The sequence below is a fragment of the Pelophylax lessonae genome (assembly GCF_965119305.1).
Source record: "Pelophylax lessonae genome assembly, chromosome: 8".
NCBI classification, from domain to species: domain Eukaryota; kingdom Metazoa; phylum Chordata; class Amphibia; order Anura; family Ranidae; genus Pelophylax; species Pelophylax lessonae.
In genome coordinates, this window is record NC_138775.1 from 270,658,894 (window position 1) to 270,681,278 (window position 22,385).

General features: G+C 45.0%; 1 protein-coding gene across 1 annotated transcript in view; it reads right to left on the reverse strand.

Moving 5' to 3' along the window:
* Positions 1–22,385, reverse strand: part of CTH (cystathionine gamma-lyase) — a 41,985-nt gene that overhangs the window by 11,917 nt on the left and 7,683 nt on the right. The window contains exons 2-8 of the mRNA XM_082265280.1: positions 13,349–13,430; positions 13,130–13,225; positions 7,709–7,818; positions 6,413–6,544; positions 4,329–4,386; positions 2,866–2,943; positions 453–605 (exon numbers count right to left, since the gene is read on the reverse strand). Of these exons, the coding sequence (XP_082121406.1) occupies positions 453–605; positions 2,866–2,943; positions 4,329–4,386; positions 6,413–6,544; positions 7,709–7,818; positions 13,130–13,225; positions 13,349–13,430 (709 nt within the window). The remainder of the gene's footprint in view (positions 1–452; positions 606–2,865; positions 2,944–4,328; positions 4,387–6,412; positions 6,545–7,708; positions 7,819–13,129; positions 13,226–13,348; positions 13,431–22,385) is intronic.

Here is a 22,385-nt window from a genome sequence, read left to right on the forward strand (position 1 = left end):
AGAGCAGAAGGGGGGGGGGGGGGGGGGTTATATACCAGCTGAGGAAAGCCCATGAGCGTAGCCGGGTGTTTATTCTGCCTAGTCCTACTCCTGGAGGAGGCAATATAACCCACTAGTTCTTATTTAAGAAGTGCTGTGTCCGTCGAATAAAAAAAAAAAAAAAAAAAAAAAAAAAAGGTTACTGCCCTCACCTATAACCGGCCTTTGCAGCAATTTTTCTCTATCCCTGGTGGGCACTGGTGAGGCAGCACTGGTGGGCACTGTTGATAATCAGTGCCCATGTACCTTTTACAGAAGCTGGTTTTGTTTTTAAATTCACACAGAACTAAATGTACATGCACTCTCTGGGCAAATGGCTTTGCAGAGTTTTTATAAAACCCCAAACAAAAAATTCCAAAAATCATTCACCTCATTTCTAGAACCAGAACTGACTATATAGTTTGACTTCCTACCTGGGAAGAGAACTTTGTCAACACGAGGGTCTTTCTCGAGAAACATGGCTACAGCCAGCGCGTTGTGGAAGTGCTGCTTCATTCGCAGAGGTAAAGTCTTCAGACCGCGATTACAGAGGTAGCAATCGAATGGGGACGGAATGGCGCCGAGTGCTGAAACAGACAGATGTTTATCAGTCAATCATCATAGAAATATATGTATGATGTACAGTGGGAGGTCATATGTAGCCTGGACACAAGAAAGAAAATATCATCATAATAGGATATCTCCTGCTCTCCAACCCATTAAACACTAAAGGAAGACTTTATATTAATATCATTATCCCATTTATCTATTCTTACAGTAGAATCCTAGACGCTCTGTAGACCTTCGCATCCCACTCTGCTTCCTGTACAGCAAAATAGTTAGAAATGTAATTGTGGCAATTAGGTCTACATACATGGGGGACATTTGTCAAGCAAATTAGTGACACAGCTAAACGTAAATCAGGCTTCCTCGAGTTTAGCAAAGTCCCTGCAACAGGTTTAGAGTATATTTGTGCCCCATGCGCCTGTATTTCTGGGCAGCCAACTGCAACTGAGATAGATTTATTACTCTTTGGGCTGATCTCAGACGGGCAATTCTGCCACTAGAGACAAAATAGTCAACGGCAGGATTGTTAAAGGGATTGCAAAGTTTTTTTGTTTTTTTAATTAATAAACGTGTTATACTTACCTCCTCTGTGCAGTTGGTTTTGCCCAGATCCTCCTCTTCCCGGGTCCCTCTTCTGTGCTCCTGGCCCCTCCCTCCTGTTGAGTGCCCCCACAGCAAGCAGCTTGCAATGGGGGCACCTGAGCAGAGTCACAGCTCCCTGTATCCAGACAGAGCCGCGACCCGGTCCCATCCCCTTCTCTCCTGATGGGCTGGCTGATTTTGATTGCCAGCAGCGGGAGTCAATTGCCCCATGCTTCTGTCTCAGCCAATGAGGGGGGGTTCCTGGGCAGTTGAGACACTCCTGCAACATCGCTGGATAGTGACGGACTCAGGTATTAGGGGTGCTGCTGCACAGACTGCATTAAGGAAAAAACCTTCAGCCTTTATAATCCCTTTAAAGAGGCTGCCTGGCTGTCTCTGTAAATGGCGCCCTCTGTAGGCAGGCACAGCAATATGCCGCTCTTTCACTGGTCCAAATACTGTTGAATTTTGATCGCTAGCAATGGGAGCGACACTGCACTGCCTCAGCTACAGAGGTAACAATTCATAGGCAAACAAGGTAGTCTAATGCCCCATACACACGTGCAGATTATCTGCAGACTTACCAAAACCATATAATATGAGGTCACACCTAAACACTTTCAATTTGTATGCAATCCGGCAGGCCCTTGCACTACATAGAAAAGGTAAGTCTGCAGACAAAAGTCTGCAGATAATCTGCACGTGTGTACGGGGCATTAGCGATCTTGCCATTGGCAATTTAAACAAACTGCCACCAGTAGGACTGCAAGAGGCAGAGTCACTAGTTTAACATCAGACAGACATCGGCCCCTTTTACATGAATAATGTTTATACCTAGTGATATTCAGTGGATCACTTTGTCAGCAGATGGCCTGCTATTAGCAGGCAATATGCAACCTACCCGTCTGAAGGGAGATTTTACACTGAAATCCTTTAATTTTGCATCTAATGTAGATGCAAAAATTGCAACACCGAGTATTATAACATTAGTGCAAATTCCTACAGATAAAATACATAAAGTAGAAAGAAAAAAAAAAAAAAAAAAAAAAAAAAAAAGGTTCACAAATGAAGAATCAGTCCATTTGTGATCTCTCAATCTCCATACAATAATCTCTTGGAGACAAGGGGTGACTCAGAACTTAGGGGGGGGAATTCCTGAACCTATTCTCTGAGAAAAAAAAAAGCCATGTATGTGCATATCTAAACCCCAAACTTAAAATGCAATATATTGCAGCTTACCAGTCCTTAGAGGTAGTGGTAGTGGCTGCAGTAGTTTTCATAGGATTTTTCCCCTTTGTTTTTACTTCTACCAGAAACACACTTTAAGTCTTAGGGTGACAATGCTCACTGCACTGTATCTGTAGAGGAGCAGCATTGTCACCATGGGACAGAAAATGTGTAAGGACTACAGAATACCTCAAAAAACACCACGCTTTTTAAAATTACATAAGTCCTATTTTCTCTCCATCACCCACCCCCAACTCCAAATAGTCAGTCTCCCCCATTCATACCACCCATCTAGGTATACTGGTGGCTGTAACTGGATTAACAGGCTAATAAATTTGTGAAAAGCAGAAAATCAAGCCTAGCCACAAGAGCAATTTCTGTACGTATAAGAAGAATTCACCCAATCCAGACATCTCCAAATCTGCGCTCAGCTACCCCACCCCTTGTGCCAGAAGCTATATACCAACTTACCATTCTGGAGAAATTTAAGTCTCTCGTAGAGTTTTTCACACTTTACAGAAACCAGCCCCATGACGACATCACTGTGACCTAGAGGGGAGTGGAAAAAACCCACAAATTTTCAATATTTAAAATGAATCACATTCCACAAATATATAGCAGACAAAAAAAAAAAAAATTAAATAAAAGCAGCTCCGTATCAGCCAAAAGGATGGGGATGGAGAGGTGACCAACAATAAAATGTATCTACAGTAACCCATAAGATAGGAGGGAACCACATTTAAATTTACATGACCAAGAATTTCCAGAGCACTATTAGGAAAGCTAAAGAGACTGCACAGCAATGGCGGCCTGACCTAAGGCTCCGTTTGTCTTAACCCTTTATAGACTGAGCTTTGCAATCAGATCATCTTGTGTGTAAATTTGGGCTAGAGCCACTGAGATCCATTACCATTTTTTCTTCACCTGAGCAGCCAATATAAACCGGTAGAAATGTGACCCTTATAAAAATTTGTTCACCTTGCAGAGGTTAACTAACAGAGTCCCCCTTGCATATGACTTCTATAATCCCCCCATCTTCTGACACCCTCTCCAGCCTGTCTAACGGTTCAGCACTGCATATTGATCCCAATGGCACGCACTTATTGGTCAGCACTGGCCATGTGACCAATGAGAATCTCCCCTTTGTTCTGTGACACCACCCCAGAAGGCGGCTTTAAAAAAGTATTTGTCATGTGGCCAGTGCCAATTACCACTATTGCATTATACACTGCCTCCAGCACTGTGTAATAATTTTTTCTAAAGGTACTGGTCTGTTATTTCGGCAGGAGAAGGTGTTGGTAGATGGGAATATTACAAGGTGGGGAAAAGGGGGATGCTTTTTTGTGAAAAGATGAATATTTAAAAAAGTAGAACTAAGGACATAACTTTTTTTATAGTTTTGCATAGATTGAAGATAGATTTGGACCCCTGTCATGTTTTTGTTACTACATCTGCACCTGTTAGAGAGATTCCCTATATTTGTCCTGCTTAACTGAAAGTAAAGGAAAAGCCAAATTTTGGGATGTCCCCAAAAAAGTATTCAGGAATTCCGCTCACTTCCAGTTTTTTTTTTTTGCTATGGAAAAAGTGAAGGCAATTCTCCCCAAAGGGGGACAGGAGAAGAAGAAAAAAAAAAAAAAAAAGCTGCCTATAGTTCTACTTTAAAGCTTTTCCTTTGACCCAAATCAAAAATTAGGAATACAACCTAAGTGTAAGTCATCATGCATATGTAGAGCATATAAGCAAGACCTTAAAACGTATGGCTTTTGCCTGGAGTTCTGATATAATAAATCATTTTCAAGTTATACAGCATATTCGGACAATTGGTTTTAAGGTTTTCAAGCAAAGCACAATAGCAGCCTCTAGTGGACAAGGAGCTAACTGCATGCAACAGCAAGCTACTAGCAAATATACCAAAGCGATAATACACTTACCGTTCATGTATTTAGTTGCTGAATACATACAAATATCTGCCCCCAGGGCAAGTGGACGCTGGAAGAAACAAAGAACAAATATTTTGCCTACAATCATATGAAGAGTCTAAAAAACATGAAATGTCAGTATTGGATCATAGGACAGGATTTTGTTGTATGGCAGATTACAAAATTCCTAAAACTGAAGTTTAGCAATTTTCTTTTTCTTTTTTTAAACAGCATCATGGTTGGCACTTACCATAAATATAACCGTGTGCAGGTGGGTACTGTGTTTATTTAATATCTGAATTACTCTGCCCCAGAAACTCCTGTATAGCAGTGATTTTCCAGTGCGGTGGGTGTTAATATGAGCAGCTGCACCTGTGACGGGTACTGAAGTGCCAGATATGCCCACCCTTTTCTGCCCCATCTTCCACACTTCATGGCAATCAATTGATTAATTGCAGACCCTTGAATATTTTGAATCATTGATGCATGGGAATTATTCCTACTTTATAACCCCTTTATCATTTTTTTCAAATATAAATAGACCCCCCCCCCAAAAAAGTGATCCAAGCCGATGTAGAGCCACCTAAATCACACGGTATTTGTTGTGGTCCCAGGAGGAGCGGGAGAGCCCAAGAAAGGGCTTAGCGAGTGCAGACCCCTTCACTGCCAGACCCATTATTGGGTTCCTGGGCTCTCTCGCTCTTCAGGGGACAAATACTTTGGAGGATGGGGGATTAAAAGTTAAAAAAAAAAACAATCTATTCCCCAATTTGCTCTACAATGACTGCACCTGGAAGCATTTCCAGGATGAGCACTTCCAGGTTCAGAGCAGTCATAAATCTAGTGGCTCTAGCTGGGTTCAGAGCAATCAAATCTAGTGGCTCTAGCTAGGAAAAACAAAGTTTAAGCACTGCACTGGAGTGCAAAAGGAGGCATGGGGGGGGCTTGTGTAACGGTCCTGCGTTTCTTATATGGTGTGGATTTTCAGCTGCAGAAATAGTTCCACGTCAGTAGTCATGTAAGAGATATGCTGAGATACCATTCCCAACCTCAATGACTCATGTGTGGAAGGTCTTATTACAGCCAGTAAATACACACAATTAGCAAGCTGGTTCCTAGAGTGACTTTATGTATGTGGTAACACAATGATGAAGGTTGAGGGATAGGTTGAGTGGAGGTGGTAGGTGATAAGACACTTGAAGGTGAGACAGTAGCAGATGGATGCAGGAAGGTTTAGCAATGTTGTATGGTAGCAGATGACAGAATAGCAGGTGGACATACAAAAGAGATCAACCCAGTGCAGAAAAGTAGCAGTAGTCTCAAGAGCTAGCAATCTAGTTATGCAGATGTGATAAACAGTCTTTACTATGCAGAGCTAGATAGTGTAAGCTTAGTATAAGTTTATAGAGAATTCCCCTGCGGGGTACTTAGCACTATTAGCGATACAGCCGAAGGGTGGTTCAGGAGAGGCGGATGATCCAGTAGCGGGATACAGGGATCAGCGCAGCGAGGTTCCGTCAGCGAGGTAAGCTTGCAAGCATGGAAGCTTCAAGCAAGGATAGCATCCAGGTAAGGGTGTTTGAACAAACACATGTGAGTGAGAACCGGCGATTTAAATAGCCATCTAGTCCGGCGCTGGGTGATGACAGCTCCAGTCTTAAAGGTGTATGCGCACCTTTCCAAAAGTAAATGGTGGGGCGCATACACTTGTGGAAAGTGTAATTTAGGGTACCAAAGGTACCGGAACATTACAGCTTGTAGTATAGAGTACCTATCATTTCATCTATTCTGTGTTAATCTTCAGTAAAAAGCGGTACACGTAAAAAAGAACTGTATTGTATATCTGTACTATCCTCCCTCTTGATTGTAAAGCGCTGTGCAGGACAAAAAGTGCATTAAAAGCTCAGCTAGTAAAAGAGCTCTAAAGTCATAGGAGGATGGGAATCAGGCATTATGGGGGGGAAAAAAAAAAAAAAAAAAACCCACACACACACCACCCACACACGATAATTTGCATTAAATTCAATTCTTCTGCATAATTAAAAAACTTTGCACACGCAAGTTTTTTTTTTTTTTTACAGATCAGTTCTACTTACCTGGAAATATGCTGACATAAAAGTATTGTCTACTGCCAGGAGGACATCTTTATGTTTGTGGACGATATCAGCACACCCTTGAATGTCGATGACGCTCAGTGTTGGGTTTGTTGGGGTTTCTATCCACACAAGCTGAAAGATTACATTGCCAAATGAACTATAAAATTATCTGCACACTTTGAGCAGAAACATCACTTTACATCTACAGAATAAAGGTTCCATTCCCCTTGGCACCAGCAGTATGCAAATATGTTGCCTCCAGGTCAATAGCACAGAGGGGCCGCATATTGGCGTGAGTTGCTGCCAATACACCTGTGCCGAGAGCACGTGCGTGCTCCTGGTACAGTTACCGTCGCCTAACCGAAAGTTCCCAAATGCTCCTTGCAATCAGTTTCTGGATCACAAATCACAATGGTCATGTGATCTTAAGTCCAGCCTCCCAGTGTCAAATCTCTTATGGCGCTTTTCCACTGCATGGAACCGAACGGTTCGGCTCGCTTTTGTGTTTTTCCACTGCTGGTAACGCATGGTATGGTGTAGGAACAGTTCAGTACGGTACGGTGGCGCTTTTCCACTGCATGGAACCGAACGGTACGGCTCTCTAACAGTACCACCTCGATTGTGGTTCCAAGAGGTACCATACCCGGTACCATATCCCATAATCCTTTGCATGCAGTCACTACTAGCCACTGATTGGTCAGAGAATGGTCAGAGAATCGTTCCACCCACTTAACTTTAGTACTACTTTAGTGGAAAAGCAAACCGTACCAAACCATTCCAACACCGTACAATGCGGTACCAGCAGTGGAAAAGCAAACCGAGCCGGTACTTGCAGTGGAAAAGTGCCATTAAAGGCCAGGTGCCAAGAGGGTAACCTGATTGTGGATTGTTTAACCCTTTGCCAGTCTCCAGATCAAAAAATAAAAAATTAAATTTTGGGTACAGAGTTGCATGAGGTCAGGGCCAGTTCACACCACATGCAATCCAGTGCAATTTTTTCTGCATCGAAAACACATGGATTTCAATGGCATAATTTACACCAGTGCAGTCAGTTCCAGAAAAAAAAAAAAAAAAAAAAAAAACACCACCCAACAATGCAAAACTGGAGCTCTCCTTGGAGGTTGGTATTTCTTTACCTTGTTTAGCATCAGCATGTTCCATAGAGTTATGGATTTATGGATTCATGAAAATCCCTCATAAAACACCCAAGCATTAACATGATGTAACAGATGAAGTGTCAGCTCCCACACAATTGCTGTATGTTTAGAGTTTCATTACCCGATCTGTCATACTTACTTTGGTTTCGGGTGTAATTGCGGCCTCCAGACATTTCAGGTTGGAGCAGTCAACAAATGCCACTTTCACCCCCATTTCTGCTGCAATTCTTCTAAAATATCTATTTGTACCTGTCAACAGTGCAGATGAAGGATCCTTAGTACAGAATCACATCAAACCGGTCTGCTCCTTAAATCACGTTCTAATAAAAAACAGTGTAGCATCACTGCACACTACCCAACGCTCATAAAAAAGTGGGACTTCTCTACACCTGCCAAACTACATCCAACCATAAAGCAAAATGCTGACCTACTTAAAAGCGCATCTCCACTTTTTTTTCTTTAACAAAACACAAAAACATTCCCATCGGAGTGATTTCTGCACATTGCAGGATTTTAACAAACTTTGTTGCAGATTCATACCTTCTTTATTCTGAAGAAATAGCGTTTTGTCTGTGTCCATGCCATGTGCAGAGTGAATCCGTATGGGAGTGGTTTTAGAATGATCACTCTGCTACTGCACCTGCAGGGCTCTAATGAGGAAAGTGGCAGGGTCTGCATCCCTTTAGATGTAATTTCCCTATGGGAGTACCTCACAAAAAGAACGCCCTTTCCCTTTCAATCTGCAGCGCTGTAATTTACCGCAAACTACAATGTGGCCACCTGGACGCCCCCTCCCAATTATGCATTTTTCTACTTGTGTGATTGGCTCATCGATTTTCCCAGAAGTCACTAAGATAGAGAAGTCAGATTTTCGGCACCCCTTGCAACAAGTTACAGCAGTACAGATTGAAAGGGAAAAGGTCATTTTAAGAACATTCTATTACAATATGACCTGCATAGCAATTATATGCTATATTTTTTTGGAGTTACCCTTTAAGGGTCAATTCAAACCACAATGCGTGCATTGACCATAGGGAAATGCATGTGCCTTGATGTGCATTGGCAGGCTTCACTGGATTTTAACATGTGCTAGAATACTTTTTTCACCAAGCTTCCCCCCCCCCCCTTGTGTTTAATGTGCTCTGCAGTATTGCTTAAATGGGCTGCACAAAGAGAAAAAAAAAAAAAAAAAAAAAAAAAGAAGAGGGGGGCCAATGCACATCAGCACAACGCACGGCAAAAACTGCTCCACTACAGTGCGTAAAAATAAATATTGAACATGTCACAATTTTTCTAGGTAAATACATTTCTGAAGGTGCTATTGGCATGACATTTTTACATGTCGATAACAATCCATACATACAAAGAAACCAAAACAAATAGGTTCAGAAATGAAGTGGTGTATGTAACGCCTCCCCCGCAGGGGCTGCTTAGAATTGCATGTTCTTCTGTGCAGCCTTGCCCCCCGTGAACTTTCCAGCCCCCCTGACACTCTGGGTTCCGACATGTGTATATCTTTAAATAAGACACCAACACAATGCAAACAGAATTCAGCCTTCTTATGCCTCGTACACACGCAACGATTATCGGCCAACCGATCGTCCGACTTTTGTCCAGAGTTGTGTTTTGTTGGTTGGAATGTGCCTAGACTGCACACGAATTTTCTCACCCAACAAAAATCAACTTCAGAAGTGATGTCATGTGCTGGTTTACTTTCCTTGTATTTTTCTTCTCTGAGCATGCCCAGTCTTGCTCATCAGATTTTTGTCTGCCGAAATCTGTACTGACTGACAGAAAATCAATGGTGGGTGGTTGGCGCTCATAGGTTGTGCTGAGAAGTGTCAGCTCCAATGGGGGTATATAGGACGTGTATCCTGGGGGAACCCGGATACAGGTCAGCTAGTGAATGTAATGGATCTGCACAAGGGGAGTATTGGAAGTCCATGTGCGAGTCCCTGAAAGATGGAAACAGTTAAATTAACCTGGAATCCAGTGGGGGATGAGCAGGTCCGAGTTGGATCCAGGGATGGATGGACAAAGGAGTGCGCATGTCCAGGATCGAACCACTGCGCAGACTCCGAAACGCGTTGAGCCCAGACTGCCCACACTTCCTACCCACCTTCCCGTGACGTCAGACGCCGCCTCAAGCCGCCATACCAGCCTCCGTACAGTCAGCCCTGGAGATCCAAAAGACAGAGCAGACTTCTCCAGTCATCCGGAACCCAGCAACTGCCTGGAAGCCGCACACACCATCTGCCGCTTGGAGCCACACGTCTCACCCGCACATTTCCTTGCCTATATGCAAGTCACTACAGTCTTGTTGTAATAAACAAACTTTTACCACACTCAAGAGGCGCTCTCCCTTCTTGTGACTGACAGAAAAATCGGCCGTTGTGTTGGCGGCCAACAAAAATTTTATAGCATGCACACCGACTTTTCGGCCGAAAAAAATCTGGAGTCGGTTGTTGAAAGCATCATACTAACAAGCCGAAAATCGGCCGATCGGACGTTGGCCAAAAATTCCCGGCCAATAATCGATGCGTGTGTACGAGGCATTACATTCTACTTAAGCAGGAAAAGAGGCCAAATAAAGGCCCGTACACACGATAAGAAATTCAGAAGGGAAATTTCGTCCGACGACCGATCTGACGATTTTCGGTTCGTTACTATGGGGCTTGCGACAGCCGACTCTGACTTTTCGGCTGACAAAATCCTGATGTGCAGGCTATAAAATTTTTGTCCTCCCGTCAACACACGTCCCATTTTCATCTCATTAGTACAGACTGACTGGGAAAAAAAAAAAATCTTAAAGCAAGACTGGGCATGCTCAGAGACGAAACACATACAAAGCAATCCAACACATGACATCACTTCTGAAGTAGAATTCGTATGAAAAAAACCTCTTCACTTTCCACATCAGACTAGCATGCCACAAAAAACGGACGACAGATTGTTCGATAATCTGATCGTGTGTACAAGGCTTTAGAGCAGGGATTCCCAAACTACGGCCCTCCAGCTGTTCAGGAACTACAATTCCCATCATGCCTAGTCATGTATGTGAGTGTCAGAGTTTTCAATGCCTCATGTGTAGTACTGCAACAGCTGGAGGGCCGTACTTTGGGAATCCCTGCTTTAGAGTCAACCAAGTCCTGAAACAAATCAGGACTCATTTGAGGCAATTCTCAGGGCAGCTAAATGAAAATAGCAAAAAAACACGAGTGACAAAAAAAAAACACAGTGACAAGCATTAAATGAATGGATTTGCAAAGGATCATTAGATGTTAATACCACCACTGATACTAAAAGGAGAACCCTGGGCCGGCCTATAATACTTCTGATCCCGATGAGAGACTGAGTACCAGTGACGTGTCCCCTTTAGGAATAAAAGGATAGTGTTCTGAATGCAAGGCCTTGCAATTATCTTCACCAGCAGGGTAGGGGGGTGGATTTCTACATATTATAAAATAAAACCAGCAAGGACAGTGGGAACCCCCTTATAATCGTCTTAGCAGGTGGGGAATTCAGGAGGAGCTCTCATCATTCCAGTTCCTGAGAGATAGAAGAAAATGGTCCAAAAACACTAAAATAGGTTTCAAGTGGAGTGAGACACTTTCATAAGGCTGGACTAATAGCATGTACATAGCAGTGTTTGTATCTCAAGGAAAAAAGCTCTTCTGTGCATCTTTGCTGCAGTGCAGTGTGCTTAGCAATGCCCAATCCAATTTGCTAGGCAAGACTACATTTTCTTTGCAATGGGATGCTTTTTGTTCTCATTTACACCCATGTAATGTGTCAGTACACCACACCCCATGTCACCTAACTGCCTCTATTGACCCATGTGCACAGGCGCATGAGGCCATACAATGCAAATACACCCAGGAGTCACAGCTGCAGCGTACAGCCCCCATAGTAATTAATGGCTATACACTTCTTGTACTAATGCATGTAGCCGCATAAATCCATGCATGTGGACGCATACAAGCCTCATTCAGGGATTAGGGCCTGTGTAAGTTTTCAAAAGTATGGTGTGTACCCAGGTAAAGGTAGCACACAGTCATTTATTACTATAGGCGGCTTACACTGCAGCTGTGTCCGCTATGCATGGAAATACACCTGCAATTTAGGTTGCATGGCATTGTGTGCCCATGTGCATGAGGCCTTGCATGACTTTAATAAAGCAATTACTGTATGGACAGTAGGGCGATAGTCCTTTTTAAAGAACACGGGGACATTCTATCAATTATGTCAGGTCTTAACAAATTTGCTTGAAAATCTAGGAGCCAGAAAAAAAGAAAAAAGTTAGGAGCCTGTTTTTTTGCACATGCCGAATGGCCGGCGTTTGTTTAATTGACTGCCATACATACAGGCCAAATTGGGGCCAGTTTTTAATAAACTGCCTGATGTTGCCCAGCATTCAGCCCGTGTGTACTTGGCTTGATGGGCAGTGGCTCACTAGAGAAGGACAGTGCAGCAAGTTGGAGGCAATAGGAGATCCAGTAACTCATGCCACCTTAGGCCCCTTTCACACATGCACCTCCGCTAAGCGGAATCTGCTTGCTCAGCTGGGATTTCTCTGCTAATCCCCATTGAGCAGGTGGATAACAGGTCTTGTCTGCTCCGTTATGCGGATCAAACATGGACACAGTCCAGCTGTCTTCTATGGGGCAGTCGGATGGAAATGGACTGCCTGTCCATTTCTATCCGATGCCATTTGATTCGATCCATCAGACAGATGGAAAGTAGGACCACCATCCGTCTGTTTTTGGCCGACAGGATGACATGCCAGTGCTCGTCAGCAGACATCTGTCACTCCATAGAGGAGACTGAAGGGTCCGTTCAGGTCCGCCTGAAAAACTGACAGGCAGACCTGAACAGACAGCCCATGTGAAAGGGGCCTTCGGCTGTGTGGCATGACGGAGAGAATAATAAACCACAACACACACCTGTTTCCATCTTTGTGGGGTTGCAAATGGAACTGAGGCTGTTCTGACCAGCTGCCTCACACTCCCTGTCCACTTACCAGTAAGGACAGGGTGCCAGATAAAGCCAGTAAGGACAGGGTGCCAGATAAAGCCCTCGACATCTTCAACCTCTTCTTTGAACAGTGAGAACAGGCAGGGGAAACCCTCAGGGCCGCCAGTGACTGCTTGTTGCAGCCCAGGCCACCACAAGAGGGCACTAGTTCCTGTAAGCGTCTCCCCTATAGGCCCCAAAAACACGGCCTCAATTACCGGCTGGCGTGGCATCTTAGTCTGCACACCCGCGGGTGGGGGCCCCATGGGGACAACATGCATCCCAACCTGCAAAAACGAATTTCAGGGAGGTGGCACTCCCACCAATTTTACACAACTAGAGGATGATCAAATGAAATGCAATCAGTATACGGAGGTTTACTTCTTCTGAGAGATATTAACTTGCCGACCAGTCACGTTGACTGTACTGCGGCAAAGTGGCTCGTTATCGTCTGGCGACGTAGGACTACTTTGTTAAAGAGAGGCATCCAGATATCTAACTGGGTCATTCGTTTTCTGGATCAAGGTCACCCAAAGTTCGCATTTACCTCCATATACATCACTTGTACAGATGAGCTGGTCTCCAGCTTTCAGTAGGTGAACAACGTTAAGAGTTGCAGCCAAACCAGAAGCATACGCCATACCTGGCAAGAGAAAAGCCAATATTAGAGTTAATCTTTTAAGAGAAGGGAAAAAAAAAAAAAAAAAAAAAAAGTGGATATTTCTCTAGGAATTCGCTTCTTACAGAAAATTAAAAGGTTTCTTACAGTATTTGGCACCATCCAAGGTAGCAACAGCTTTCTCCAGGCAGTTTCTTGTTGGATTCCCACTGCGGCTATATTCAAAGCCCTGGAGGGTTAACATGGAAGAAAACTGTCAACTCTCCAAGTGTGCAATTATTAATTATTATTATTATTATACAGGATTTATATAGCACTGACGGTTTGCTCAGCACTTTACAATATGAGGGAAGACAATACAGTTACAGTACAATTCAATACAGGAGGATTTAGAGAGCGCTGCTCGTTAAGAGCTTACAATCTAGAAGGGGCCAAATACAATCAATCAATCACTTAGGAGAGGGGGTAAAGGGCTTCCCATCATGCGCAACGAGAACAATGTGAAAAGCCACTCCTGACTCCGACAGAGAAAAAGGCCAAGTTTCAGGTGCCTGTGCTTAGAGCTCACCAAGTGCTATAGGATGTAGTTCAGGAACATTAGCGAATTGTGCAGGTCATAATCTTCTCATGCAGCCTCCAAGGTCAACAGCCCCCTTACTCAACAGCTCCTCTTCCATTCCATCTCATGCAGCCCCCTTACTCAACAGCTCCTCTTCCATTCCATCTCATGCAGCCCCCTTACTCAACAGCCCCTCTTCCATGCCATCTCATGCAGCCCCCTTACTCAACAGCCCCTCTTCCATTCCATCTCATGCAGCCCCCTTACTCAACAGCCCCTCTTCCATGCCATCTCATGCAGCCCCCTTACTCAACAGCCCCTCTTCCATGCCATCTCATGCAGCCCCCTTACTCAACAGCCCCTCTTCCATGCCATCTCATGCAGCCCCCTTACTCAACAGCCCCTCTTCCATGCCATCTCATGCAGCCCCCTTACTCAACAGCCCCTCTTCCATGCCATCTCATGCAGCCCCCTTACTCAACAGCCCCTCTTCCATGCCATCTCATGCAGCCCCCTTACTCAACAGCCCCTCTTCCATGCCATCTCATGCAGCCCCCTTACTCAACAGCCCCTCTTCCATCTCATGCAGCCCCCTTACTCAACAGCCCCTCTTCCATCTCATGCAGCCCCCTTACTCAACAGCCCCTCTTTCATTCCATCTCATGCACAAAAACAAAAACCTTATTCAAGTTACGATCACATCAAAAAATAGTGCAACATTTCGGAGCCGCACAGGACCCCTTCGTCAGGCATGTGATGACGAAGGGGTCCTCTGCGGCTCCGAAACGTTGCACTATTTTTTTGATGTGATCGTAACCTGAATAAAGTTTTTTGGACTGCTTTTGCAAGATCCTTGGTGTGCTGGCGAATATGTATTTACTTAAATTTGATGTTATCGCCCTCACCCTCATACTGGTCACTGGAAGTTCCACATGGCACCTCATGGCAAAGAACCCTGAGGATCTGAAAAAAATAATTGTTGCTCTATATAAAGATGGCCTAGGCTATAAGATTGCCAAGACCCTGAAACTGAGCTGCAGCACGGTGGCCAAGACCACACAGTGGTTTAACAGGATAGGTTCCACTCAGAACAGGCCTCACCATGGTCGACCAAAGAAGTTCAGTACACGCACTCAGTGTCAAATCCAGAGGTTGTCTTTGGGAAATAGACAAATGAATGCTGCCAGCATTGCTGCAGAGGTTGAAGGGGGTGGGGGGTGAGGGGCAGCCTGTCGTTGCTCAGACCATACGCTACATCAAATTGGGAAGCCTCTTCTTAAGATGATGCACAAGAAAGCCAACAAAACAGTTTGTTGGACAAGCAGACTAAGGACACGGATTACTGGAACCATGTCCTGTGGTCTGATGAGAGCAAGATAAACTTATTTGGTTCAGATGGTGTCAAGCGTGTGTGGCAGCAACCAGGTGAGGAGTACAGACAAGTGTGTCTTGCCTACAGTCAAGCATGGTGGTGGGAGTGTCATGATCTGGGGCTGCACAAGTGCTGCCGGCACTGGGGAGCTACAGTTCATTGAGGGAACCATGAATGCCAATATGTACTGTGACATACTGAAGCAGAGCATGATCCCCTCCCATTTGGAGGCTTGGCCGCAGTCCAGTATTCCAACATGGTAATGACCCAAACACCTCCAAGATGACCCCAACCTTGCTAAAAAAGCTGAGGGTAAAGGTGATGGACTGGCCAAGCATGTCTCCAGACCTAAACCCTATTGAGCATCTGTGGGGCATCCTCAAATGGAAGGTGGAGGAGTGCAAGGTCTCCAACATCTTCCAGCTCCGTGATGTCATCCTGGAGGAGTGGAAGAGGACTCCAGTGGCAACCTGTGAAGCTCTGGTGAACTCCATGCCCAAGAGGGCTAAGGCAGTGCTGGAAAATAAGGTGGCCATACAAAATATTGACACTTTGGGCCTAATTTGGACCATGGTCACTTAGGGGTGTACTCACTTTTGTTGCCAGCGGTTTAGACATTAAAGAGGAAGTAAATGCAGGGAAAAAAAAAAGCCTGTAAAGCCAAAGGCATAATGAGCTAGTATGCATCACATACTAGCTCATTTTGAAATATTTACCTAAAAACGAAGCCCCCACAGTGTCACCCGCTCAGCAACAGGGCGGTCGACATGTCCGGCTGCCCTGCTTCCTTGCTCGTGTCCTCCGGCCATCTTATTGGCCGGAGGCACGATTACATCACTCCCGTGCAAGCGCGCAGGAGCCGCTGTTCACGGCATAGGGTTCTGAAGGAACGGCGCGGGTGGCCGTTCCTTCAGAGCGAATGCGCAGATGACGTCATCGGCTGCATACATTGTAAATATCTCCTAAACTGTGCATGTTTAGGAGATATTTAAAGCACCTATATGTAAATGTAAAAAAAGTGGGTTTACAACCTCTTTAATGGCTGTGTGTTGAGGTGTGTTGATGGGACTGTTATACAAGCTGTACACTCACTACTTTACATTGTAGCAAAGTGTAATTTCTTAACCACTTGCCTACCGGGCACTTTCACCCCCTTCCTGCCCAGGCCAATTTTTAGCTTTCAGCGCTCTCACGCTTTGAATGACAATTGCGCGGTCATGCTACACTGTACCCATATGAAATTTTTATTATTTTTTTCACACAAATAGAGATTTCTTTTGGTGGTATTTAATCATCTCTGGGTTTTTTTATTTCTTACAAAAAAAAAAAAAAAAAAAAAAGTTTATTTTCTGCGGGTAAATTTTGAAAACATAAAAATTCTCTCCTTCACTGATGTGCGCTGAAGAGGCGGCACTGATGGGCACCGATAGGCTGCACTGATGGGCACCGATGAGGAGGTACCAATATGCCGCACTGATGAGCACTGAGAGGCGGCACCATCAGTGCCCACACTCTGTGCCCATAGTGCTGCCTGTCAGTGCTCATCAGTGCCTAGATGAGCAGGCACTGACTGGCAGCACTATGGGCACTGATGGGGGGCACATTGTATTTCGTTTACCTCTGTTGTAATCAGGGCACTTGTGATCAGTGCCCTGATTACATTTTTCTGTGTCCCCGAACGGCTGATCGGCTCTGCTCCTTCCTCACACGCAGTCTCTGTGTGAGGAAGGAGAGCTGGCGATGAGAGATGATCTCATGTTTACATATGAGATCATCTCTCATTGCATGGCCGATCACGTGGTAAATGGCCGCTGTGATTGGCCATTTACCACAATCTATGATTGGCTGTGTCCAAGGAACACAGCCGACACAGATTTTCCCCGATGCGCGCTCGCGGGAGCGTGCGGGGAGCCTGTTACTGGGAGGTTTTTTAAAGACGGCCTCCCGGAAATTACAGCCCGCGCTGTAGCCGTCTTTCGGCTATAGCGCCGGCCGGAAGAAGTTAAGTGCCGGTTCACACTGAAGCGGCACGACTTCGGGGGGCGACCGGTGAAGTCGCGTGCACCGTGACTTCATAAAATGAATTAATGTCTATGCAAGTCGCTCCAGGTCACCCCGAAGTAGTACAGGACCCTTTTTCTAAGTCGGAGCGACTTGTGGCGCTCCTATTAGAACGGTTCCTGTAGCAGTCAATGGACCGCGATGGTGCATGACTTGTCAGGGTGACCAAGTCGTACTAGTGTGAATGGAGACTTAGTGTTGTCACATGAAAAAGGTATAATAAAATATTAAAAAAAATGTGAGGGGTGTACTTACTTTTGGCACCTCTACACTGAGAACTGAGTCATGGAACACCGCCGATCGCTCAGTTCTGACAGCTCCCCGAGCAGAGAGCTGCTGACTGTCAGTCACCGCTCTCTGCTCCCTCCTCACTCATTGGAGCACTGGGTTGTAAAGGGGCGGGGAGCGGCCGACTCAGGCTTTCAGTGGTTTGCTGAGAGGCTGAGCCGGGTGTCAGTCCAGGCATGTGGGTGGATCCCGAAAAATGGGTCACAGGAGTGCAAAACAAACCTCACTCCTGTGATCCATAAGAGACGTACAAGCCAAACAAGCTTTGGCTGTACATCTCCTTTAGCCCCCGTTCATAGGGGCGATCCGACTTCGGGTGGCGACCTCCGAGATCGCGGTGCGAGCAGCGCGCCGCGACCTCGGAGCGGCCGCCACGGACTTCATAACATTGAAGTCTATGGCGGTCGCCTCCTGGTCGCCCCAAAGAAGCTCCGGACCCTTTTTTCTAAGTCGGAGCGACTTGTGTCGCTCCTATTAGAACGGGTCCGCAGCTTCCCTATGGAAGGCGACCTGCGGCGACCAGGTCGCCTCGATGTGAACGGGGGCTTAAAGTTCATGCATACCTAAAAGAAGCACTTTGGTCTAAATAAAAAGTAGGAGTTAAAGTCCCAAACAGTTTAGAACTCTTTATGCGTAGCTTAGCAGATTTCTCTTAGGAATAATTACTGATTAAACCATAAAAAGCTAACGTCCTCGCATTTCAGGTCAATCCACATCCAGACAATAATTACCTTATATTGCAGTTGAGTAATAACAGAGTTAACCTTTGTCTCTGGTCCATCAGGTTCAGAAAATCACGTGTTGCAATCACGATGTTAAAGTGGCCTAAAGTCAAATTTCTTCTTTTTTTTTTTAAACAGATACAGTATTACACCCCCCAAAGCTGCAGTCACATTTCTAAATTGCAGGAATTTGAATTATGAAACTACAAGTCCCGTCTACCACCGCGGTAGTAGTGAACACACCATACCCCCACCTCTCCCACTTCCTGGTCCCCACTGCATTTTCCTGCATGGATGATTAGCATGCAATGCCCACCCAGGTGATGCAGGGGGTCTGAAAGCTTCTGTTTTCTTCCTTCTTTTGAGAAGGGACTAAAACACAGATCAGAGTGATTCTGATTGGTGCAAGTGGTCACATGTCAGCACATGACCAATCAGAATTGCTCTGATCTATCCCAGAAGACCACAGCTTTATGGCGCTTTTCCACTGCATGGAACCGAACGGTTCGGCTCGCTTTTGTGCTTTTCCACTGCTGGTACCGCATGGTACAGTGTAGGAACGGTTCGGTACGGCGGCACTTTTCCACTGCATGGAACCGAACGGTACGGCTCTCAAAAACAGTACCACCTCGATTGTGGTTCCAAGAGGTACCATACCCGGTACCATATCCCACAATCTTTTGCATGCAGTCACTACTAGCCACTGATTGGTCAGAGAATCCCACCCACTTAACTTTAGTACTACTTTAGTGGAAAAGCAAACCATACCGTACCGAACCGTTCCAACACCGTACCATGCGGTACCAGCAGTGGAAAAGCAAACCGGGCCAAGCCGGTACTTGCAGTGGAAAAAGTGCCATTAGATCCCTGGACCTCCTGCATAGACAGGGAAAGCTAATGGAGCTAAGAGCTGCAGGACTGTGGGGGGGAAAGCGGACAGTTGAGGGGGTTAAACTGTACAGCGTCATTTCACCTTTCCATTTATTGTGAAAAGGTGAACTTACACTTTAAAAAGCCCCATACACACGGTATGAAAATCTGAAGTAAAATTTAGTTTGACGAACAATCTGCCGATTTTCAGATTGTTAGTATAGTGCTTTCGACAGCCGATTACGAATTTTCGGACGACAAAAACTGGATGTGCAGGCTATAACATTTTTATTGTACGTCAACACAACGTCTGATTTTCGTTTAATTAGTACAGTTTTTGTGTGAAAAAAATCGTAAGAGCAAGACTAGGCATGCTCAGAGACTAAAGAACAAAACAATTCAACCCATGACATCACTTCTGAAGTTGAATACTGTCATACGAGAATTTTTGTATGAAAAGTAACCTCTTCACTTTCCACATGAGACTAGCATGCAACAAAAAAAAACAGACGAAAGATCTTCCGATAATCCGATTGTGTGTACGAGGCTTAAAGCGGTTGTATACTCCGCTATTTGACTTTTACCTATAATAAGTCTTACCTGTAGGTACAATTAATATCTCCTAAACCTGCACGGTTTAGGAGATATTCAACCTGCATGTCGCCGCTGACGTCTGCGGCGCATGCGCTCTGAAGTTCCGTCGGACCTTCAGAGCTCCTTGCCTGAAAGTGAAACTCCCACGCGGAAATGATGTCATCGTGGCTCTGGCCACTCACAGCGCCGGAGCCACCGAACCAGTAAGAGACGCCGAGGGAGCATGTCAGCGATACATACTAGCTCATTATGCCTTTCTCCTGCAGGGTTTTTTTTTTTTTTTTTTAAAAGGAGTATACAACCTCTATAAGGCTAGCCTGTGTACTAAACGCATTAGAGGTGTCACTTTAGTGCTGGTTCACACCAATACGACTTGTCAGGCGACTTGGTCAGCCTGGCAAGTCGTGCACCATCGTGGTCATTGTGTAGTACAGGACCGGTTCTAATAGGAGCGACACAAGTCGCTCCGACTTAGAAAAAGGGTCCTGTACTACTTCAGGGTGATCTGGAGGCGACTTGCATTGACATTCATTTTATGAAGTCCATGCAAGTCGCACCGAAGTCGCGCTGCACGCAACTTCACAGGTCGCCCCCTAAGTCGGAGCGACCTAGTGTGAATTGGCACTTACAGTTAAGGCCCCTTGCACACTGCAGCTTGAAAAAGCTCAGTACAGCTTTTTTTTTTACCAAGCTAAAATACAGCCCATTAATTGTAATGTGCCTATGCACACAGGCGTGGAAATAAGCGCTGTGAATTCTTCAGTAAAAACAAAATAGAAAAATCTAAATTTTTGGTCAGTAATCTACGCCTCATGCACGCAAATGGCCATTTACATAATGCACAAAACAAGAACATGAGAATACGTTTCCGCGCATGCGCACGAAAATACAAAAAAAAAAAAAAAAAAAAAGTAGATGCTCAAACAGGAGTTGTGTGCAAGAGGCCCAATAGTGGGAAATTTTCCCAAAGCTAAACTCAGACGTGTTCCAACCTTGGGCAAATTTCCAAAAGAACAGGTAAACATTAAATGATTAGTACTTGTGTGTTCTCAGCACCTGCAGGTGTAGGTGGCTGGGTTTGTTGGGCACCTTGCCAAACTAAAAACTGGACTGCAGCCAAATTATTTTTGTGCTTAATGCTAGTCCGGTTTTTATTATCAGTGTCCCCATCTGAAACAGCTTATACTTCCCCCATTTCCCTTCTCCGATGTGCATGCTTCATATATTCCTTTGGAGAAGCCACTAGAGGGCAGTATTGTCAGTCAAAGCAATGCCTTGGTTGTCATCAAGACAGGAACTGAAGGAGAACCTCCCTAATGGGGACACAAGCAGCAATTAAAAAGCCAAAGACAAATTCTCCCTTCCATGCATTTTAGCTGGAGCTCCACTTTTAACCTCAGTTTATGCAGCATCCAATTCCAAAACGGCTCCTAAACAACTAGATTTAAAACTACAATCCAATGTGGTGTGGTGTCTAGAAAATTCCAACTGCTGCAGAATGAAATGGAGGTTTTTTCTTAGATTAACATTAACATAGCTGGTGTTACAGAATTATGAGATAAATATTTTAAGTGGAATTTTCCTTTAACCATACGAATCCCATTTTAATAGCAATTTTCTGTTTATAAAGGCAGCCGACGTTCAGCTGCTCAAAATCAAAGCAGAAAAATCTGCGTCTATGGTAATTTAGGCGAATTCATGTACATGCATGTACAAGCACAAAATTTACTATTTCAGGGATTTGAGATGGAGCTAGGAGGGATACAAACTGAGTAAGAGGAAATCAAGAAGAATGTTACATGTGTGTAAACTAGCGCTGCACCAATACTGAGCCTGGTATCGGTGCCAATAAGCATTTGCACGAGTACTTGTACAAACACTCCAAAACTAAAACCAATACTATCATACTCCGTTCACAAATGTGTGGGCCGGTTTGCAGTGCGATTTCAAAGCCCATTCTGGTGGGATTTCGTTCAGCATTTCAGGTGCGATTAGAATGCAAATTGTGTATGAGATCAGGGCCGGTGCAAGGATTTTGGTCTACTTAGGTGAAGGTGCATTTTGGTGCCCCCCCCCCCCTTCCCAGAGTTCTCCCACAGCCCCTCCCCAACATGGCATACACTATTTGCACATCAGAATCCCCAGAGTCCCCTCTTACTCTAAAGTCCACCATTACTCTATACATCAAGGTGCTCTCACTTTCCCTCCTTAAATCAGTGCCCCACCTCTGTCTCCAATTTTCCTGCTTTACACCAGAGCCTCCTTTCTCATCAGAGTCCCCGGGATTCCCTATGCATTAGTGCTCCACTTACATAAGAGTTCCCTTTCAAATCAAAGTGCACAGATTTCTCCCCAAAAGGAGTTCCCCTACATTCTTTCCTTACAATAAAGGTTCCCAGAGCCTCCCTTACATCAAAGTCCCCAACATTCCCGCCTTACAATCAAGGTCCCCAGAGCCCCTTTAAAATCAGAGTCCACAGAGTTCCCCCTTACATAAGTCTGCAGAGTTCCCCCTTAGGGCCCATTCAGAACTACATGTCAGAATTTGACATGTGGGCAGGAGCAGATGCAGATCTGAAAGCAGCTGCTGTTGACTGCTGCCAGCCCACAGCTCCAAGATGGTTGGACACACAGCCGCTCTGCATGGAGAGCAGGAATCAGTGCCTATCTGAATGAGCCCCTTTATCAGAATCTGCAGAGTTCCCCTTCACACTGAAT